The 22,982-nt window shown below is 37.7% G+C and overlaps 2 protein-coding genes across 4 annotated transcripts; both read left to right on the forward strand.

The window, feature by feature from the left end:
- Window positions 1–409: 409 nt before the first annotated feature.
- Window positions 410–20,589, forward strand: LOC120082894 (putative serine/threonine-protein kinase SIS8). Of its 2 annotated transcripts, none has more exons than XM_039038289.2 (13): window positions 410–1,954; window positions 6,208–6,645; window positions 6,839–6,942; window positions 7,314–8,461; window positions 8,634–8,674; window positions 8,877–8,945; window positions 17,365–17,465; window positions 17,680–17,758; window positions 17,866–17,964; window positions 18,056–18,124; window positions 18,810–18,859; window positions 18,979–19,155; window positions 20,066–20,589. In XM_039038289.2, the coding sequence occupies exons 1-13, from the start codon at window positions 1,460–1,462 to the stop codon at window positions 20,223–20,225; spliced, it is 3,030 nt and encodes a 1,009-aa protein (XP_038894217.1). In that variant the 5' UTR covers window positions 410–1,459; the 3' UTR covers window positions 20,226–20,589. The 2 variants fall into 2 exon arrangements, with proteins under 2 accessions (XP_038894217.1, XP_038894218.1); XM_039038290.2 differs by having other exon boundaries at window positions 697–1,954; window positions 6,189–6,645.
- Window positions 20,585–22,304, forward strand: LOC120082895 (FKBP-like peptidyl-prolyl cis-trans isomerase family protein). 2 transcript variants are annotated; one of them, XM_090316586.1, is made up of 4 exons: window positions 20,585–20,891; window positions 20,972–21,360; window positions 21,646–21,690; window positions 21,775–22,304. In XM_090316586.1, exons 2-4 carry the CDS (start codon window positions 21,002–21,004, stop codon window positions 22,127–22,129), a joined length of 759 nt encoding a protein of 252 aa, XP_090172712.1. In that variant the 5' UTR covers window positions 20,585–20,891; window positions 20,972–21,001; the 3' UTR covers window positions 22,130–22,304. The 2 variants fall into 2 exon arrangements, with proteins under 2 accessions (XP_090172712.1, XP_038894219.1); XM_039038291.2 differs by lacking the exon at window positions 20,585–20,891 and having other exon boundaries at window positions 20,923–21,360.
- The last annotated feature ends 678 nt before the right edge of the window (window positions 22,305–22,982 follow it).

A 22,982-nucleotide genomic window follows, 5' to 3' on the forward strand; every position in this document is an offset into this window, starting at 1 on the left:
TTTTTTAGCATAAATTATATACATAAAAAACTTTATTGAGACCCACAATTAAATATTCACATGGAATTGAAACCCAACTTTTTATGGCTTTTAAAACATGAAACTCAACTAGTAAGATTTGTTTCTTAATCATGGCACAAAGAGGAGTCAGTAAATTGTTTTTGGCACCAAAATATTCTATTTTGAGCTCATTAGTTACACTACCCAATTTCATCCACGTGCATAAAATTAATTAAGGAGCCTTTTGATGATAAAAGATAGGAAATTTCCTTACCATTTACCAAAAAAATCTAACCTTTTTTGAGACCCAACAATTAGATATCCGACTTGTAAATATCTGTTTGTAAATCCTGGCACAAAGGGTCAATGAGTAGAATGAATTTGGCAAAAGAGAATAAAGGTCAAATCACAGTTTAAATAAGGAAAATGGATAAAAGTTTTTGGTGTTGGCTAAGCCTGGTAGGTACAGCCAGTGGCTTTCTTTTTGATCATTCCATGGTGTGAAACTGATTTTAGAGTTGCCTGTTAAAACAGTTTTGATCATAGAAGGTTGAAAGAAAAATTTGAAGGGATGATATCCCTTTTGCTTGAAATAGTAAAAAGTAGAATTCAGCAGACTTGTTCTCCAACTTGTTCATTTTTATATTCCATTTATGTGCAGTCCACCATAATTTTCCAACTCAGACCGTCACACTTGGAATTTTGGATTCCAAGAAGAGATAGAAAGATATAGTCGAAGGGATTTTGCTGGGTGCCACGAACTTTTTCTTTTTTCCCTTCAATTGGGTTGTGTTTCCCAACAGTTGAGAGCCTTTTTTTTCCTCCCTCTGGGACCGCGAAATCCTTCCCCTTCGCTCAAACTCAAGTGGGTCACTCTTAAAAGGTCCTACTCTAACCCACTTGCTTGCTTCCGGTGTCTTAGCCTGCGTTCACCTGCCCCTTTATTCAACCTTTCTTCCCACTTTTCAATGAACTACACACCCTTTTGAGTCTGAATTAAGATCTATCTTTCTGGGTTTTCATTCGTTACTCACATTCCGATTGCGTTATCAAGTGGTAATACAATTGAAGACTTCGATTTCGTTATCGCTGCTGGTGTTTATGTGTATGTTCTTTGAGATTTAGCATCTGTTTTCTGTTTTCAATTCAAGTTTGGAGTGTTCTTGTTTGTTAATAATCAAAAGCAAGGAGTTGTCGTTCAATATAAGCATCTGGGTTAGTCGATAATTCTTGGTTCTTGACATAGAAGCGTTTGAAATTGTTTATGGCTTCTGGGTTTGACGTGATGGTTTAACTCTGGGTTTTACGCAAAAGGGGGGTTTTCGTTAATGATTTGAACTTTCAACGACTTTTAGTGGTGACCCAGGGATTGAAGTTTGATGCTAATTTTAAGACAATGGAGAGGCTTATGGCCGGATTTTTACTTTAGCGTTCGACTCTTTGACTTGGTGAAGCTAATATGAAGAACCTCCTTAAGAAGTTCCACATCATGTCCAGTGGTCAGTCGGACGATACAGCTGAAGGGTCTACTTCATCGAGGAGCAGTAAATTAATGGAGGTTTCATCGTCTGATAAGCTGCCATCTCGCTCCCGGACGACCCATTTCAATTCGGAGCACAAACCCTTCTCAGGGATATCCGGTTGGTTGAACTCTGTTACAAATAGGCGTAGCCCCAGTCCTCCATCATCTTCGAATCCTACTGCAGGCGAGTTAATGGAGCCATCAGATTCAGTATCTAGCAGAGATGCTGCAATGGATACATCTAGGCATGATTCAGGGTCGAGTAACTCGAGGGATCCTGATATAGAGGAAGAGTATCAGATACAGCTTGCTTTGGAAATGAGTGCCAGAGAAGATCCTGAGGCAGCTCAGATTGAGGCTGTGAAGCAGATTAGTTTGGGGTCATGTGATCCTGATAACACTCCAGCTGAAGTTATTGCCTTCAGATATTGGGTAAGTCTGCTCTGCTCACGAGCTAATTTAATGTGGTTGACTCTTACATTCTGTTCTTGTGTGATAATACTTATTACATAAATATCATATTACTAATGCATTGGTCCAATTTCTATGATTGACGTGAATTTTATAATTCTCGCTCTGCCATAAAACCATATTAAATATAAGTTTTATGGTTGCTAATTGGGATGCTCAAAATTAATGGCTTAGAAGATTGGAAATCTGGCTGCTTAGAACCATTGGATGGAATGTGATGGATGTTTCATCTTCATCCATGTGGCTGTTGTCTGCAATTGTCCTCAAGCTGTTCAGTTAAAACTTCCTGTATTTTATATGGTTAAAGTTATATTATCCGTTCATTCATAATAATTATGTTAAAGTGTCGATACAATATTAAATTTACCTTCACCCATCAGCTTAAGTTTTTTGTTCAATTGGTGATTTAATATGGTATCAGAGCATGAGGTCTTATATTCAAACTCCTGCAATGCTATTTCCTCCCCAATTAATATTGATTTCCACTTGCTGGGTCTTCTACAAATTTTCAAGCCCACAAGTGAAAGGGAGTGTTAAAGTGTTGATATAATACTAAATATACCTTCACCTATCAACTTAAACGTTTGGATTAATCGGTGATTTAACAAATTGTTTGTTTGTTTGATTCGTCCAAGATGCACGAATGCTCTGTATATCAGAGGAACATTGTGGTTGACATTAAAAGCAAATGATCATTAAAGTTATCCTGTGGTTGTATGTGTAAATACCGTCTTTCCTTTGACCCGTATCTGTTGCTATACATGAAGTTTTATTCCTTCTTTTTCCTTTGCTGTTTCGATCTATATTTCTTTAGAATAACCTTGATATTGTACTATATTCACGTACAATGTCATCATGTTGAAGTAATTTCCTTATTATTATTTTTTAAAAATTTATTTATCTTTGCTTTTGACCCCATCCTATGATCATTAATTGGGAGAGCTTTTTTCCCCTGTAATTTGATTAAATTTTGTGAGAGTTCTTTCTTCTCTTCATGTAATTTCATTTGCTCCATGAATTCTGTTTTTCACCTGAAAGAAAAAACTTACTTGCCACATAGAATTTAGTGGACACTGATTGCCAAGGCAAAACATCGTACTATGTTAGCAAGTACTTGACAGCTCACACTTCACATGTTTTATTCTATTTACACCCTGATATTTTTTTTAATAACGTTTTTTATTGAGTACCACTTGTACTAATATATCTTTACATAGGATGGTCATGTTTCCTTTATTGGTTTGGGAGGAAGTGTTGAGAGATAAAGTTGTGTAAGTATAACTATTGAAGAACAACCAGAAGAGTTCTGAATTTGAATTCAAACTGTGGATTCAAACTGTAGAGTGCAACGATCTTTGGCAGTGTCCAAGAAATCAGGGATAGGGTTGAATGTTATGCTAGACTTTTGATGCATCAAAGGACATTGGCCATTGTCAGTAGAAGATAGAAAATAGAGGATATGCTTAAAAAGAGTAATTGGAGATCACTTTGAAAAAGGTGAGGAAGTGCAGATAACAATTAACTTGGCTCAAGGAAGGGGTGGAAATTCAGTATTTGTATTTTTTTTTTTTTTTTTGGAAGCTAAAAAGAAGATAAACTACATCATTGAGGCAGAATTTGTGGCTTTATGGTACAAATTCTGGAGGTATTGAATTCTTTTTGTCAAACTGTACAGTAAAAAAACTGGATGGAGATATGTATCTGGAAGGGACAGAGTGGGAGTTGATCTTTGTTGATCCGTGTTTGACCCTTTGATGAGAATGAAGGTGGCTGCAACAGTAAATGAAAAAGGAAGTTCAAAAGCACCTAGGTTGGATGGTTTTACTGGAGGGCTCCTCATAAATTCTGGATTATTTCCCAATAGGATATTAAGGTCATCTTGAAAGAGAGAAAATAAAAAAAATCCTTCGTATGTTATATATAAAAGAAGGAAAAAGCAATTCGACTCAACAACTTCCATTGTATCAGGTTTGTTTTGGTGGAAAGGTTGAAGACGGTCATTACTTCCATGGCCTCTTCTGCATGAAACACATTGATTGGAGGATAATAGTTGGTGGATTCAGTGTTGTTGCTCATGAAATTGTGGGAAAAAGAATACTTAAAAAATGTGGCTGGCTATTCAAGATAACTCTTGAAAAGGCTTATGATATGGTGGATTGGGAGTTTTTACAGAAAGGAAAAGGGTTTGAATGTGAAGGGTTTAAATGGATACTTATTAAGTGGTGGCCTCAAGGAGATTCATCATCTTCTTTCCTACTTGTTTTAGCAGGAAATGCAGTTTGTAACATGATTAATCAAGGGGCATAGACGATTGTTGAACAATTTCTAGATTTGAAGGGAAAAGATCCAGTTGATCCTATCTTTTGACAATGACCTAAGCAATGAAGAACATGTTAAATGTGCTAGACGTGTTTGAGTTGGCCTGAGGGTTAACATTAATTAGTAGAAGTTATTCGTATGTGAAATTAACTTTGAAATGGACTATCAGGTCTTTTGCAGCTTTATTGGGGCATATCCGCGTATTATAATTATCTCTCAATGAAGATGTCATCGGGTGTATTCTAGAAATGTTGCCATCTGGAGATCAACTGAAACAAGAATCTCGAGAGGATTAGATATGTGGAGAAATCATTTTCTATTAGGGAGCTTGATCTACTACATGCCTATGTTTCATCTGAAGAAAAGGGCTCTCACTGTAGAAGAAAAATGAGGGATTTCCTTTGGGATGTTAAAAAACAAGGGAAAATCAATCACCTTATAAGCTGGGAGATTTCAACATTACCTATAAAGAAGGGGATTGAGTTGGAAGATAGATTGTTTTAGATGAAATATTTGAGCCAAGTCAGTTAGTAACAACTTTGAACTATACATAGGGAATAATACCTTTTTGGTCCATAGGTTTTGGCTCTAGTTTCTATTTGGTCCCTAGGTTTTAAAATGTTACACATTTAGTCCTTAATCTTTGAGTTTTGTTTCAATTTAGCTCCTAAGTTTCAAAATGTTACAATTTTACCCTTGAGATTTAAATTTTATTTCAATTTGGTCAATGAATTTCAAGATTTTACATTTTTAATCTCAATTTTTCATTAAATACTTACTTTCAATCATTGACGTCAATTTCTATTGATCAATTAAAAATAAGATAAATTTTCATAGATAGAAAAAATGTCAAACTATTTATAGAAATAGTAAAAAGAAACTCCGATAGACATTGATAGACTTCTATCAGCATCTATCAGTGATGGACTTCTATTAATTTTTATCACTGCTAGATACTGATAGACTTGTATTAGCCTTTGTCAACCTCTATAAAAAAATATTAAAATATTACTATTTTGTGTAAATAGTTTTCCTTATTTTTCTATTTTTGGAAATCTCCCTAAAAATAATTGGAAGTGAAGTTTTAAATTTAATTTTAAAAGTGATAAAAATAGTACAACTTAATTAATTATAATTCTTTTAACAATTTGAATTTATTAACATCAATTAACTCCAAAAGACGGAAAGTGAGTATTTAATAAAAAATTGAGGTTAAAAGTGTAAACCTCGAGACATAGGGACCAAATTGAAGCAAAATTCAAATGTCAAAGGTAAAATTGTAGTATTATGAAACCTAGGACTAAATTAAAACAAAACTCAAAACTTAAGGACTAAATATGTAACATTTTGAAACTTAGGGGCTAAATGGAAATTAAACCCAAAACGTAGGGACCAAAAAGGTATTTTTCCCCTATACATAATTTAGAAGTGACAAACAAAAGGTAGACAGCCAAAGATAGGCTAATCAAGTGTCTAATGAACAACATTAACTAGATGGAATAAAAAATAAAATCACAATTTCGTTTGAGGTTGTTTATTCTGATTCTCTCAAACCTTAGTGAGTTAGTGCTTGTAGGGGTCAAATTCTCCCCCTTGTTCTCTTCAAAATTGTATCATCTAATTGTTTTAACCTTTGATGACTTTTTTATTATTATTGTTTATCTTTTAAATATAATATGGTCAGTCATTTTCACCTTATTTGTCTCTTTCAAATGTAAATTTATTTTGGCACATTTCGTTATTTTTTCCTACCTCCTTTTGGTTGTAGCAAAAACTATAATTGTTGGTGTTTGATGTTGTACTTAATAACATACATTTATTGTGCGTCTCTTCTTTGTTTTACATTTATTCCTTTCTAACCCATCTCATATCGTAGATTTATGCGTGCTTCACAGAATTACAATTCTCTTAGCTATGATGACAAGATCTTGGATGGCTTCTATGACCTATATGGAATCTTCACCGAGTCCACTTCAGAAAGAATGCCTTCCCTAGTTGATCTGCAAGGAGCACCAATGTCTGACAGTGTCACTTGGGAAGCAGTTCTGATAAATAAAGCTGCTGATGCTAACTTATTGAAACTTGAACAGACGGCATTGGAGATGGCTATCAAGATGGGGTCGGAATCTCCAATTTCTGTAAATAGTTATTTGGTGCGGAAGCTTGCTGTTTTAGTTTCAGATCATATGGGGGGACCAGTGGGTGATCCTGAAAAGATGTTGAGAAAATGGAGAAATCTTAGTTACAGCTTGAAAGCAACCCTTGGCAGTATGGTTTTGCCTCTTGGCTCCCTTACTGTAGGGTTGGCCCGTCATCGTGCATTGTTATTCAAGGTACATACCCCTTATTTTTTATTTATTATTATCATTTGTGCATCAAATGTCTGGTTAATAGTATTGATCTGCCTCCTTTTCTTGTACTTTTCCCTTTCATGTGCCAATCGGATTGTTTTGAACTTTTGCTATTGAAGATCTGTCTTACCCTTGGGGATTGCTTTTGCTGACTTGTATTTATATGTTTATCTAGTTTTTGGCAGATGGCGCGGGTATTCCTTGTAGGTTGGTGAAAGGACCACAGTACACAGGTTCCGATGAGGTGGCGATGAACTTCGTAAAAATTGATGATGGAAGGTAGCTGCTATTATACGTTGCCTTTTGCAAAAGTGTCTGTGAGCATTGGTCTTCTCGAAAAACTTTATTTTAAATTATTGTGTGTCATCATTCAAAAACATGTTTTCCTTTTTGTCTCTCATTCTCATGAGGTTGTACTATTGCACGAGCCATATCATTTGACTAGTGGAATTAATAACCAAATGCACACATCTAGCAGAGGTATATGCCTGTGCATTTAAATCATTGTTAATTAATTGCTTGATTTCTCTAGTTATTGAGGTGGGAATCATATTGAAAACAGAGATTGAAGAATTCAAATAATTGTCTTATTTATTTGGGAATGCAAAGTCAAAGATCGTGTATTGAAATTTTGATCCTTTGAGTTCCAGGGAGTACATTGTGGATTTAATGGCAGATCCTGGTGCACTTATTCCAGCTGATGTTGCTGGATCGCATGTAGAGTATGATGAATCCCCTTTTTCGGCCAGTCCACTTTCTAGAGATGTTGATTCCTCTCAGGCAGCATCCTCAAGCAGTGGGGTTGGCAGTTCATTAGAAGGAAATTCAGATTTTGGGATATCAGATAGGAAACCGAAGTCCCGGAATCTCAGTGCCACAAAGGAATTCGATTCTCCCAATATCGACAAGGGGCCATCACGTGATTTTTCTAGCAAACCAAACTATCCTGGCATGCACATTAGATCACCTTCTTGGACTGAGGGTGTTAGTTCACCTGCAGTGCGTAGAATGAAAGTAAAGGATGTTTCACAATACATGATTGATGCTGCCAAAGAGAATCCACGGTTGGCTCAGAAGCTTCATGACGTGTTGCTTGAAAGTGGTGTAGTTGCTCCTCCAAACTTGTTTACTGAGGCATACCCTGACCAAATAGATGTTATTGTTGAGTCTAAGTCACCAACTGAAGACAAGGATCAAAGTAGAAAGGTGCCTGGTCTTTGTGAAAGTGTGAATAAGAATGATCCTCGTCCAGCTAACTTTTTGCCTCCCTTGCCTCAGCCTAGACCGCATTCTAGAGCCAGCCCTACCCATGGCCAACAACTGCACCTTAAACCTCTGGAATTCAACCTTGATTCAAGAGAAGCAGCCGGACAACCTATAGCCTTACCATTCGAGGTAACTCCAGTGAAGTATGGGAGAAATGTACCCGTTGCCGCAGCAGCAGCAGCTGCCGCAGCTGTTGTTGCATCATCAATGGTGGTAGCTGCAGCAAAGAGTAACGATGCAAATCTTGAAATTCCTGTAGCAGCTGCTGCCACTGCCACCGCTGCTGCAGTGGTTGCAACAACTGCAGCAGTCAACAAGCAATATGAGCAGGTGGAGGCTGATGCTTCTCTTTATGAGCTGCGTGGAAGTGGAGATAGGGAGCATGATGCTTGTGGAGAAAATTCAGAGGGTGAACGAATATCAGATAGATCGGCTGGTAACGAAAGCACAAAATCCGACATTACCCTTGATGACGTTGCAGAATGCGAGATCCCATGGGAAGAAATTTCCTTGGGAGAGCGTATTGGACTTGGTACTTACTGCTAATCCATGCATTGTGATGCTCTATTGAACTTTTTTAAAATTTAACGTTTCTCATAAAAAAGAAAAGACTTTACTAAAATTTGATCACGTACAAACTTAATCCAGGTTTTTTACAGCTACAAGTAAAATTTAGATTCATATGTGTGTTCTTTGTGCTGCAGGATCATATGGGGAGGTCTATCGTGGAGATTGGCATGGAACTGTGAGTTCTTTTATACATACTGTGAAATTCAACCTGGTTGATGATAATGTCTGCATTCACCATCTTTCCCCTATTTGTTTAGTCTAAATTAAACATTATTGATCTCATCTGTTTGGAGGAGTCTGCTAATGTATTCCGTTTTTTGTTAATTATTATCATGTCCTAAGGGTGTAGACCTTATAACCACCATCTGTTTGTGTAGGAGGTAGCTGTGAAGAGGTTTCTAGACCAGGACATTTCTGGCGAATCTCTTGAAGAATTCAAAAGTGAGGTACTACCTCGTGAAACTCTTACTTAGGACATTTGCAACTGATGTCCTCTAATGATCCAGTAGAGTTAATTCAGTTTCATGGGCACCTTGCATGTTTATGCTGGCAAATGCTTTGTAGCTGATTATGAGTGCTCCTACAATCTCTAATGTGATTGATGATCAAACTGCCCCTACTCCTTAGATCTTTACGATAGGTGATAAAGGGTGAATTTCTTTGAGTTGTATTCCATAAGCCTTAATTAAAGATAAAAACTTTGAAGAACCTAAGGAAGGTTTAATAACTGACGATAATGGTTGAGAAGCCACTTACACATTATCTTGGATATCATCCTTAATAAATCATCAGAAGATCAACAAATGAGTCCACGAGATAATAATCTTCAAACACTCTTTCTTCCAAAAACGCTTCAGGCTCCACACTATTCATACTAGTTTTAAAATCTCTTTCGGAATCAAAAGCATGAATACATGTAGAAGGAATAGATTCCATAGGAGATGAGTTAATAACATCTTTAATTAAGTTAATGTTAGATCTGGAAGGAGAAATAACTGACTAACTAAAGGACTGAGAGGAACAAAGTGCCTAGTGCTGTGACTCATTGTTTTATGGCAATATTTTCTGATTTGAAGACATCATCAATCTTACACAAGATTCTTCCAAAACATCAGCATTAAAATTTGAGGTTTTGTGAACTGAAGATGGAATTGTCTTATGTGAACAAATAAGAGGATATGGTTCCACCTTACGAAAATCCATGGGAGCTCGAGGGATATCTAGAATTATAGATTGAGACTGCTCATCTGACAACAGCTACTTGGCTGACAAATTATCAACAACCTCGTTGAATGCAACATACTCATTAATAGTAGCAATTGAATCATTGAAATTCAATTAAATAGGTTGTAAAAAATTCACATCTTCAAGATTTATCAATGGATCATTGTGCTGAATTGCAGAATTAGGAGATAAACAGGCATCATCTTTAAAATGATTATCATATAGCAAATCGAATCCTTCATCTATCATGATTTGATTTATCCTTTTTAAATCCACAGGATTTGAAAAATGAAAAGTAGATAAATCACCTTGATATTTGGGGGATCTAATGAAGGTATATCAAGCGAAGTGAAAACTTTCCAAATTTTGCATAAAAAATCTCAACTTCAGCTGGAAAAAAATTGAGTGTATTGGCAGGAATGCGAACCAAGCCTCCAAAATGTTGGTCAATTGCTTCAAAGCATGATCTTTTCCAGTATGACAAAGGAAGCTTCTTCAAAGAAATCCATCCACCATGTTTAATTTGCTTCGGATGAGAATGCTCTTCTTAAGACCAATTTTCAATTTTCCGATGAAAATTCCCAACTTGCCTCCACTTAATATCGAAACCCAAATTGAAAAATTCATCATTCAGTTTCAATAATGCTTTATCATTGTTAAAAATAAAAGAGTAGGGAAGAGAATAACAACACAGTTACGTGGAAACCCTAGTACAGGGAGAAAAACCACGATAGAGACTGATTTTTATTATTAATTTTGATACACAAAGTACAAGACAATAGGCCAAATAAATAGACTAGTGGGAAGCCCTAGGATACATATAATTACTAAAATACCCCTAGGGTTACAAGCTGTTTTTCAACACTCCCCTCAAGTTGGAGCGTAAATATCAATAAGGCCCAACTTGCTGATACAGTAATCAAAGCTTTGTCTCAGTAACCCTTTTGTGAGCACATCTGCAATTTGCTGATTTAAGGGAACATAAGGAATGCATATACTTCCGTTGTCAAGTCTCTCTTTGATGAAGTGTCGGTCGATCTCAACGTGTTTTGTTCTGTCATGCTGAACATGATTATTTGCAATACTTATTGCTGCCTTATTATCACAGAACAGTTTCATTGGGAGCCCATTGTCTTGATGAAGATCTGACAACACTTTCATCAACCAGATTTCTTCACATATCCTTAAACTCATGGTCTGATACTCAGCTTCCGCACTACTTCTGGCTACAACTCCTTGTTTCTTGCTCCTCCAGGTCACCAGATTACCCCAAACAAATGTGCAATACCCAGATGTTGATTTTCTATCAACAACAGGCCCTGCCCAATCAGAATCAGTGTAGGCTTGAATGCAACGTTTATCAGACCTCTTGAACATTAACCCCTTACCTAGTGTACTTTTCAGATACCGTAGGATGCGTTCAACAGCTGTCATGTGTTCCTCACAAGGGGCCTGCATAAATTGACTGACGGTACTCACTGCATATGAAATATCGGGTCTCGTATGAGATAAGTATATCAATTTCCCAACTAACCGCTGATACCTTTCTTTATTGACGGGGACACTGTTACTAGTATTGCTAAGCTTTGAATTATATTCAACCAGTGTGTCAGTAGGTTTGCACCCAATCATTCCTGTTTCCGTTAGGAGATCAACCGTGTATTTTCGTTGGGACACTGAAATTCCATCCCTTGACTGGGCTACTTCTATTCCGAGAAAGTATCTTAACTTCCCAAGGTCTTTAATTTCAAATTCTTTGGCCATCTTTGGTTTGAGTTTCACAATTTCATCATCATCATCACCGGAGAGCACAATATCGTCAACGTACACAATGAGAACTGCTACCTATCTTGAAGTTGACTTCTTTGTAAAAATTGTGTGATCTGAGTGCCCTTGGGTATACCCTTGTCCTTTGACAAAGGTGTCAAATCTGTCAAACCAGGCTCTCAGAGACTATTTCAACCCATATAGCGACTTTCTCAGCTGGTAGATTCGCTGTTTGAATTGATCTTCAAATCCGGGAGGAGGATTCATGTAGACTTCCTCCTCAAGTTCTCCATGGAGAAAGACATTCTTTACATCCAATTGATGCAGAGGCCAATCTCTGTTAACTGCAACTGATAGCAATACTCGGATAGTATTGAGTTTAGCTACGGGAGAGAATGTCTCGGAGTAATCTACCCTAAAGGTTTGAGTAAACCCTTTGGCAACTAACCTGGCCTTGTACCGATCAACAGTTCCATTTGATTTGTACTTTATAGTGAAAATCCATTTGCATCCAACTGTCTTGTTCCCTTTAGGTAGGATCACCTGGTCCCACGTTCCATTTTTCTCCAGAGCCCTCATCTCCTCCATAACAGTAGCCTTCCAAACTTCAGTTCCCATTGCTTCCTGTATGTTACTCAATATCACCCCTGTATCTAAACTAGTGGTAAAGGCTCTAAATTCAGATGACAGGTTACTGTATGTTATGTAACTATGCATAGGGTACCTTGTACATGACCGAATACCTTTCCTCAGGGCTATTGGAAGATCAAGAGAAGCATCATACTCCTTCAGACTGTCAAAATTTCCACTGTGATCACTAGTCTCCTCTGCCTGGGTTTCATCTTCAGAAATCACTACTTTTTCACCATTATCTCTAGTATCACTCACATTTTCTAGAGCCGTGTCTGAATCGTCATTCACTATCATCTTCCCATCTGCTATAGTGGTGCTGTCAACACCTTTTCCTCTTTTTTCCTCTCTGCACTTGTTAGTCTCAGTACAAGTATCAATCTCATTACTTTCAGGAATACACATACCTGATGTTGGGTTTGACTCATGGACCGGAGCCGGAGATGCAACAGGTGACGCTGCTTCCTTCCTGAGATTCTTCCTATAGTATGTTATCCATAAGACTTGATTGGTAGGGAGGATAGGACCGACATGTTCGGGAATAGGAGATGACTCCAAGGGAACTGTATATGTGGGCCAGTTAATCTCTTCACTAGAGGTCTCCCTTGAAGATGGCTAACAGGGAAGAAGGGCCGATCCTCAAGGAAGGTGATATCCATGGAAACAAAATATTTGCGAGAGGATGGTTGGTAACATTTATACCCATGCTGATGGAGTGGATACCCAACAAAGACGCATTTTTGAGTACGGGGGGTAAATTTCGTGCGGTTTGGACCATGGGAGTGAACAAAGGCAACATAGCCAAAAACTTGAAGTGGTACATCGGAGACTAAACGAGTAGTAGGATAGGACTCTTTCAAACAGTCTAATGGGTTTTGAAAATTAAGGACTCGGGAAGGCATTCGGTTGATTAAGTGAGTAGCAGTAAGGATGACATCACCCTATAGGTAAGACGGGAGTGATATGGATAGCATTAAGGACCTGGCAACTTCCACCAAATGACGATTTTTTCTTTCTGCTACCCCATTTTGCTGGGGAGTGTAGGCACACGAACTCTGGTGGATAATCCCTTTGGATGCAAGGAACTCCTGGAAGGAAGTGTTAAAGAATTCCCGCCCATCGTCACTTCTCAAAATACCAATCCTGACATTAAATTGGGTTTCCATAGTGGCATAAAATTACTGGAATACAGATAACACCTCGGACTTATCAGTGAGAAGAAAAACCCAAGTAAGTCGAGTGTGGTCATCTATAAAAGTGACAAACCAATGTTTCCTTGTGGAGGTCGTGGTTGGTGAGGGATCCCAAACATCACTGTGGACTAAGGTGAAGGGTTTGGATGGTTTTTAGGGCTGGGAGTGGAAGGAGACACGACTCTGTTTGGCACGAATACACACTTCACATTTTAAAGAAGACATATTAATATTGTGAAATAAATGCGGAAATAAGTATTTCATGTATTGAAAGTTTGGATGTCCTAAGCAGTAATGCCATAATAGAAAATCATTCTCAGAGTTAGAAAAATTTAAGGAGACAAGGCTAGTCCTATAATCATTCCTAGAGGAAGTATCATCAGTCAGGAAGTAGAGTCCCCTATCGTGCCGGGCAGTGCCAATCGTCATCCCCGAGCTTAGATCCTGAAATAAAACAGAGTTGGGTGAAAATACTGCCTGACAATTCATATCTCTTGTAATCTTATTGATGGGTAACAAATTATATGAAATTTTAGGAACATATAAAACATCCCGCAAAACCAAACCCTTAAACGGAGATAAATGCCCTTTTCCTGCAACAGGTGCGAATGACCCATCTGCAATCCTAATTCGTTCGTTATCAGCACTTGGATAATATGAAAGAAATTGATCAGAGGTACCAGTAAGATGATCTGTCGCCCTTGAGTCAACAATCCAAGGTTTTTTACCATTAACACTAATAAGACAAAAAGACTGTATATTGCTTGACTGGGCGATGGTACTGATTCCAATCGTACTCAGGCTGGTCGTATTGTCTGCTGAGGGAAACCCAGGCAGGATATTTGTAGTGGGTAAAATAGGGAAAGAATTTACCGGTTTTCAGAGTACAACTGAAGATTGGATGGCTTTGGTTGAGCACTTGGTGAGTTCGTGCCAAGAATCGTACCAAAATTCGCGAGTTTTGCTGAAGAAAAACAAATCTTTTCTGAATCTCTCCAGGAAAAACCTTACTTGCGGCTGTCGGAGAACTTGCCGGAAAAAGAACGGGACCCACGCCACTGCAGTTGGACTTGGCAGGTTGATCCACCGGCGACTGCTGGTCAAACCCGAAGCCACGATTGGTCTGCTGCGCCCGAGCACCCGATGGATCCATCGAGTAGCTGAGCACCCGAGAGTTCACCGCGAAATGGGTCTGCTGTGTGGCTGGCTGGGCTTTGAATGGACGTCGATTTTTGTTTGCACCCGACGGATCAGTCCGCTGCCCTTGATCGGAAAGAATGGTAGGGGCTTCGATCGGACTCCGATGGTCATCGGCACTCGGGATTTCGACAGATCTGAAGTGGGTCTGGATGCCACCGTCGATAGGTTTCTTTCCATGCGCAATCGGAGTGCTGTCGATGGTTCTGGGCTGGGTGCGATCCTCCATGGCTAGGCGCGACCCGATCTGTCCGTCGATGGATTGGGCTGTCGGTCCAGTGCTCATTTGTTGAAGAAGACGCGGTAAGGCAGCCTCTAGGTACTGTTGGACAGCTTCCTTAATTGTGACAGCCATCTCGGAATTGGTCGTCGACAGGGACTCACCAATTGCGGCTAGGGTTTCATCGCCTCGCTCTGATACCATGTTAAAAATAAAAGAGTAGGGAAGAGAATAACAATACAGTTACGTGGAAACCCTAGTACAGGGAGAAAAACCACGATAGAGACTGATTTTTATTATTAATTCGGATGCACAAAGTACAAGAGAATATGCCAAATAAATAGACTAGTGGGAAGCCCTAGGGTACATATAATTACTAAAATACCCCTAGGGTTACAAGCTGTTTTTCGACAATCTTCTTTGAGGCTTGAATGGATTGTGTAAAATCTTGGATTGAAAATAGGCTTCTAAGGAGATTTGAATATCCTTCCAAGAATCATGAGCTAAGAATCTAGAATCTGCAAAAAGTGACTGAAAATTCAGATCAACAACATCATTGTCTTTCTTCACCCAGAAAGAAGAAACCTTATCTTGAGAATTTCTGACACTTTTGATTAATGAAGAGATTCAAACTCCAAAAGCAACTCGTTCTCAATAGTTGGGAGGAAATCATTTACCATTTCCCGAAAGACCATCCAACCTTGTTTGTGTATCAGATTGTATTTGTTCGTGGGTATCTTCCGTGCCGCAAATCCATCTTGTCACAGCTCTGCTCCACTCAGATCCGTGCGCCAACCACCGCCCGCTGATCACCCCTGCTACAGATCTGACAGCAGATCCGCTCTTCCACCTCAGGTTCGCATTGCTCGCCGTGGGTTTCATCCAATCTTTAAAATCTTTCAGTTTCACGTTGTCTGTCCATCGTGAACTAATTGATTCCATCGTGGTTTGAGGGTTTCAACAAAAAATCCTCTTTGGTTCAGCCAGTAAGGCTGGTTTAATTTCAGTCGACCGGTTTGGTTCAATTTAATTAGTTTGGTTCACTATTTCCAGTTTGGTTCACTCATGGTTTTGTTTGGTTCATCCAACTCGGTCTGGTCCGATTCAGTTACTCAGTCTGATTACTTTTAGACGCTTGGTTCAAATGAAATTGGTTCAGCCTAGTTTGGTTTAGTTCAGTTAGTTTGTTTGATTGCTTTGGTTCATCTTTTCAGATCTGCATTTGTGGATTTATGTTCTGTTTTCAAATAAGTTGTTCGAGGGTTTTGTTGTAGATTGCTCTATGGGGATCTTTGTTTTCAACCCAGAAGTTCTTTTTAGGTTTTGTTATCAATCTCTCTATGAAGATCTTTGTTTCCGTTTTTTGTGGGTCTATGTTTCCAGCCTACTTTGTGTTTTCGTTCTTCGTGGGTTTCTATTTCCTTCCCAGATTTCCTGATTTGTTTCGAAAGTTATCTTTGCAAACTCAAGTTGTTCGCCAATCTACCACCTTGAGTTTGAGGGAGGGTGTTAAAAAGAAATTAGGGTTTATTCTTAATTATTTTATTTTTCATTATTATTTCCCTTTTGGTATTTTCCATTTATGTATTTTCCTTTATTGGTTTATTGATGTCTATTTATTTACCTCGTAGAAGATTGGTTATGTACTCTGAATTACTCTGATTTTATTCAATAATACACAAATTTAACACGATTGAAGTCGGCGAATAGAGCTAGCTCACAAAACGATGAAGAGTGTGACTGGCGATGAGGATGGTTAGGGCTAGGTCGAAAAGTTAGGGCTGGGTCAGAGTCCATTGAAGAGAGAGTCCATCATCTAGGAGAGTCTTTGGCAACAAGAATAAACAATAGCAAACTTGCAAATGTGCTGGTTGAGTTGGGACTTTTAGAACCAAGCTTATTTAGCCTTGTTGAATTTCAACATTTTAGTTCCCTGCATTGAGTTGCACGTGGCTTTAATTGAACAATTTGCAAATTTAAACAATATGTTTGTGTTTCCACCCATTTAGAGTATTCACTGCTACATCAATCCCTACAACTCCAGTAACTTTTCCTTGCTGCTGGTTGGGTTGAATGGTTTGCTGTGATATGAGTAGATGGATGACTCAGCTTCTTTCAGTTAAAAGATGGTCTTCTGGAGGAAAGATTGGATGATCGCTTGCATAATGTTGGTTGATGGTGACTAGTAATCAGGAAAGGACTGACTTTGAGTGCTGATAGGCCAGGTTGATCATCCCAATGTGATTTCCGTCAAGGATTAAGAGGAAAGGAGGGGAGAGAATAGAGAATGAATTAGGGGGTATTGTCTTTACTGGTGGAGGAAGATTCCTTTATCATTTTAAATTCCAAAAGCGTTGATCGATTTCAATTAGACATGGTGGCCTCATTGCTTTAAGATTCTGATGGTTACTGGTTTCTTATCAAAGGGCATCCTCATGGTATTTGGTCATCCGTAATCATTACATCTCCTAAGTTTCCTTTTCAGTTTTCAATGATCAAGATCCGCAAGTGGTCTGTTTTGTTCCACTTTGTTTTCATCAAGTTTTCAGGCCTGCCTTCTTTGTAATTATTATTATTAAATAGTTCGGAATCGTTATAATTTTCAGTATCTTATGCTGTGATTTTTACTGAAAGGTTCGAATTATGAAAAGGCTTCGGCATCCAAATGTTGTTCTCTTCATGGGAGCTGTGACACGTGCTCCCCACCTTTCAATTGTTACAGAATTTCTTCCCAGGTATGTCATCTCCCCATCATATGAAACTACCACATTATATTTCTATTTAACTAACTAATAATGCTGTAAAGAGACTAGGACCATTTGGAACTATTTTCTAAAGCTTAGATGACTATACTATCAGGTTTTAAAATATAAAACCAAATATCATCTTAGTTGAGTGAAGGTTAGAGGCCTGCTGAATCTGACGTATCCAATGGTATTTTGGCTGCAGAGGTAGCTTGTACAGGTTAATTCACCGTCCCAACAATCAATTAGATGAACGAAAGCGATTGAGGATGGCACTTGATGCAGTATGGCTTTGTTTATATAGTCATTTCCTGTTTCATTCTGAGACCAAATAAATCAGGGACTTTGTTTAATTGTCATCTTTCATTCAAATGATTGACATAATTTTCAGGCTCGGGGAATGAATTATTTGCACAATTGCACGCCTGTTGTTGTACATCGTGATTTGAAGTCCCCAAATCTACTTGTTGATAAAAATTGGGTTGTGAAGGTGGCACTCTTGTTTCATTGCTCGTATTTTTATGAAGATAAAAACTTCTGGTATAATCAGTCCACTGTTAACAATATTATTTGTCGTTCAGGTATGTGATTTTGGTTTATCAAAAATGAAGCATAGCACATTTCTTTCTTCAAGGTCAACAGCTGGAACTGTAAGTAATTTAGTAATTTGTTTACTTTGTTATTCCTCTTAATGCAAACTTTCGATCTTCCTTTAATGATCGCCATCTAAAGAAAAATCACATGGATTATCCTTTTTTGGTTGAGAATTGTACATTATTGGCTGTTGGATACTGATAAATTTGGAGACGTTTTATTGACTGGTTTTCATATGCAAGTATTTTTCAAGCGGCTGTTGGATACTAGTGAATTAGAAGAAGTTTTACGACTCATTTTCATATGCAAGGATTTTTCAAGCTCAAGAGGCGATTTTCCTGAAAGTTCTAATAGAATTCATTTCTTTTAAAAAGAATAAGTATATTTCGACCTAAATATTAATTTGATGCAGAAATAATGACCATTGTTATACTAAATCTATCTATCTATCTATCTTTATATATATATATATATATATTTAAAGTAGTTTAACCTTTAATTTAATTGAAACTCTCCATTATTATTTACATCAATTAGAAATCCCTTTTTTTCCTTTCCCTACTTTCATTGGTTGGTCTATGGGACGAATCTTTCCTCCTGCAAGTTGCAAATTTCTTTCGTGATATACTCATTGAAGTTTCTTATAAAGGAAAAGAACTCTAGGGAATTCTGATTACAAGTTTAAAACCATGTGAAAGAGATGTCTTAATAAGATCTAATTTTCATGTTATCATTCTTCAGGCTGAGTGGATGGCTCCAGAAGTGCTGAGAAATGAACCTTCAGATGAAAAGTAAGATTTTTTTCATGTCGTTTTTGAGCTTCTATTAAAGATTATGACATTTGTTCCACATGAAAAGAAATCTACTTCGATGGTTATTCTTAATCATTTTGGCTATACATAATGTACAGGTGTGACGTTTATAGTTATGGAGTCATACTATGGGAGCTGTCTACAATGCAACAACCATGGGGAGGAATGAACCCAATGCAAGTTGTTGGAGCTGTTGGCTTTCAGCATCGCCGTCTTGACATCCCAGACAATTTGGATCCTGCCATTGCTGACATTATTAGGAAATGCTGGCAAACGTAAGTATTAAAATGTTGCTACAAAGTGGCTCTTGTTATATCTCATTCCAATTTTAAGCTTTCACATATGGGTGTAAGATTAAGTTTGTTTTAGTCATTTCAATCTCTGGTGCATACGACCATTATGAAACCGACGCCACTTTGCAGCAACAATAAATTTTGCATACATAGCTTGATTGATTCAATTTCTTTTTGCAACTTTATGAGAGTTGTACTTCAGTGTTTATCTTTGGTTGGCTCATTTGGAATGTCAAAAGGGTTTCTATTAACATAGAACTCATCTTTCAATTTTTTCCCCAACATGATAGTGATAAGCCTCCAATAGTTGAAGTCTGTTGTGAGAGAGTGAAAAGGGGAATGCTTAGCCTTTAACAGAAGTGTTTGGAGTGTGCAACCCATTGTAGTTAGTTGGAGTGGCAGGAAGGTTTTCGGTTGGAGCAGTATTTTGTAGGGATCGGAATTAGTTTGGAGAGAATGTATACTTGGTTATCTTATCAGCTTAAGTTTCATGCTTCTTAATGGTATAGCTGACTAGATCCTGTTAACTCTATCTGTGACTCTTCAATGAAATCTTTTACTCATGAGATCACATTTGTTCTTGTTAGTTTATTGCATTCTAGTGCTATCAGGATCTGATGAGGCACATTTGGAAGGGTTTGCTGAGGTATTAGACATTATTTTGGATCAACCATTGTTACAGCTTAACAGCTCCCAGAACATAAAGTTCATATGTGATTGCTTATACTTTTGGTATCTTATCAAACAAAAAGAAAAAGGAACCAGAAATCTCAAAGTTAACCTACCTTTTTATGTGTTCTTTTGGTTAAATTTGCACTCTGTGTGAAAATATAAGCTAGATGCATTCACAGTGCAGTAACACATGAGTACCTGATATCTGATTCATTTGTAGAGATCCAAGATTAAGACCTTCATTTGCCGAGATTATGGCTGCACTAAAGCCGCTGCAGAAGCCAATGTCGAGTTCTCAAGTACCAAGACCGAATGTTCCTACAGGTAGTGGTCGTGACCGGGCTCGAATATCGCAAGTTGCTGAAGACCCATCAGGCTAGGGAAACAAGTATACGGACACAACCGAGTTGAGAACCTTGTCTAGTTGCCATTAAAGGAGGGTAGCAAGGTTATTGATTGTACTGAACAAGCCTGAGAAAGAGAGATTTCTTGAGAATGAAGAGCAAAAGCTTTGCTCAATTTGAGACTGTAATTCTTTTCCAATTTTCTGGTTTCTCAATGTCATTAGAGATGCCCATTGTTTGGGTGTGTATTTGTTGTAAAAAAAAGAATGAATCAAAAGATAAGTTGAAAATGTTGTAATTGATATCTTTACTTCTGGGTTGGGTACATTATTACAGTTGAAGGCGGATTGTTTGAACAGAAGATGATAAATGGGAATGGAGAAACAAAGCATTTTGTTAACAGCTTATATATTTAAAATTTCCACTTTGGCATATACAACTTTTCTTAAAGTCGGGGTTCAAATCTTTACCATCCACACATTTGTTGTACCAATTTGTTAAACTTGATAACGGTGTGAATTCATTTTATATACATTTTGCTTAAGAAATTCGTTTTACATCATGTTGTAATATTTATAAACCACAAATCTACAGACTAAAACTTCACAATTTACAAATTTGTTTTGTTTCATCTCTGATTTCTGTAAGTCCACAAGAAAGGGAGAGAAGTAGTAAAAATGGATATCAGAATAAAGGGATAAGGTAGGGACAAGGACGATCATCCAATTATTCTTAGTTTGTCGATTATGATTGTTATTGTAACTTGCTGTTGGCTTCTGCAGCTTCTTTCTATCTGCTAGTAGCTTGTGATCATGGCTTCTCTTTTCGGATCAACTGCATTTCTCTCTCACCCACTTACCAGAACTTATCACTTAGCTTCCTCACAAACCCCTTCACCTTCAACTCCACCTTCCCAACCGCCGCAAACTCCGCCGTCCCCATCTCCATCTCTGAGCACTTCTTCATCGGAGCAACTAAAACCAGCCCCATCAAAGGTGGAGCAACAGAGGCCTACCACCAATGTCGAGTCTACGGATTGGATTGCTTCAACTTTGACAAGACGATTCGGGCTCGGCGCTGGCCTTGCGTGGGTTGCTTTTCTCGCCGTTGGTGTAGTCTCCGAACAGATCAAAACCCGCCTCGAAGTCTCTCAAGAAGAAGCAAATACAAGGTCCTCGATCCAATTCCCTTTTCAATGATTTTCATGCTATTCTCATTCTGAGCACGTAATAATTTATTAGCATCAGAAGCCAGTGGCCTCCTTTTGTGAACTGTTGTGAATAAAAGCATGCTGCCTAGGTGTTTGTTATATTTCCCAACAGAAATTTTGAACATCAGAGTGGCTTTTATTAAAAAAATTGAATTAAGAACAATAGAACATGAACCCATTTTTTAAAAATATGACTTGTTTTACCATGAACAAGATGCTTCCATAACCAAGCATTGCATTCTGCAGATACGTTGAAAAGGAAGAGGAAGTGGTGCTACCCAATGGCATAAGGTGCATATCTAGCATATTAACTTAGCCTTTTTCTCACTATGTTGATGTTCAAGTTCTACAAGATCTTTTGTTGATGCAAAACAGGTATTACGAGCTGCGAGTTGGCGGCGGTGCAGTACCGAGGTCCGGGGACTTGGTTGTGATTGATCTCAAGGGAAAAGTACAGGGGAGTGATGAAGTATTTGTAGATACATATGAAAAGGAAAGTAAGCCACTGGCTCTGGTGATGGGGTCAAGACCTTACAGCAAAGGAATGTGTGAAGGTTTGGAATATGTGTTGAGATCCATGAAATCAGGTGGTAAGAGGAGAGTTGTAATTCCTTCCAGTTTGGGATTTGGAGAGAAGGGTGCTGATTTAGGAACTGGGGTTCAAATTCCTCCATTTGCAACTTTAGAGTATTTAGTCGAGATTGATAAGGTTTCCATTGCACCTGCTTGAACTGTTCTTGGATGTACATAGCTAACAATAGGACATAATATACTTATATTCTGCTTGAACTGTTCTTCCTTGCATTTGATTTTTTTTTCCCTTTCAGGTGTTTGTATCTCAGATGAATTTTTCTGCTTTGTATTCATGGAAATATAGAGAAAGGAACATAAGGGTCCTTTCATTAGCTTTCTAGCTGTCCCCATGAACTCTGCAATATGGTTAGCAATAATGTTAATACATTCTATTCATTTCTGTTATAGATTTTGCAATCTGAATATAAATTCTAAGTGATAGTTGAGGTTAAATTTGTTTTTGTATTGTGAGTCAACCCTTCAAAGTTTTACTTAAATAGGCCATATTATTGAGTTCCTTTTTAGAAAAATAAATTCATTTTCACAAATGATTGTAAAAGATTGTAAGGGCATGGAGACTTCTGTTCTTCAAAGAGGTTATCTTATTGTGTAAGAATATTAGAACTAATCTTTACAAAGATTAGTAAAAGCAATCTGTGAGTGAGCTAGTTTTGTTAGATATTTTGTATTCCTAAATTTTCAATCTTGAGCTAAAATTTACCGATTTAGTATACATAAAAATTGAAAGTTTAAACTTGTTTGATGACCATTTTATTTTTGAAAAATTTTACTTTCACCTTTAAATTTCTATGTTATGCTATCAAGTGTTCTTTTAGAAACATATATAAACATCGAGAAAACTTCAATTTCTCTTATGTTCTAAACGGTTAGAAAGCTTAGCTATAACTCTCTCTCCCTTGATATAGAAGTTCTAACTCTCTCTCCCTCAAATATATGTAGGTTAAATTATAAAAAATGCTTTTGAACTTTACACTTCGTGTCAAAAATGT

This window comes from Benincasa hispida, chromosome 8 (assembly GCF_027475165.1).
Source record: "Benincasa hispida cultivar pf3 chromosome 8, pf3_genome.v1.1, whole genome shotgun sequence".
NCBI lineage: Eukaryota > Viridiplantae > Streptophyta > Magnoliopsida > Cucurbitales > Cucurbitaceae > Benincasa > Benincasa hispida.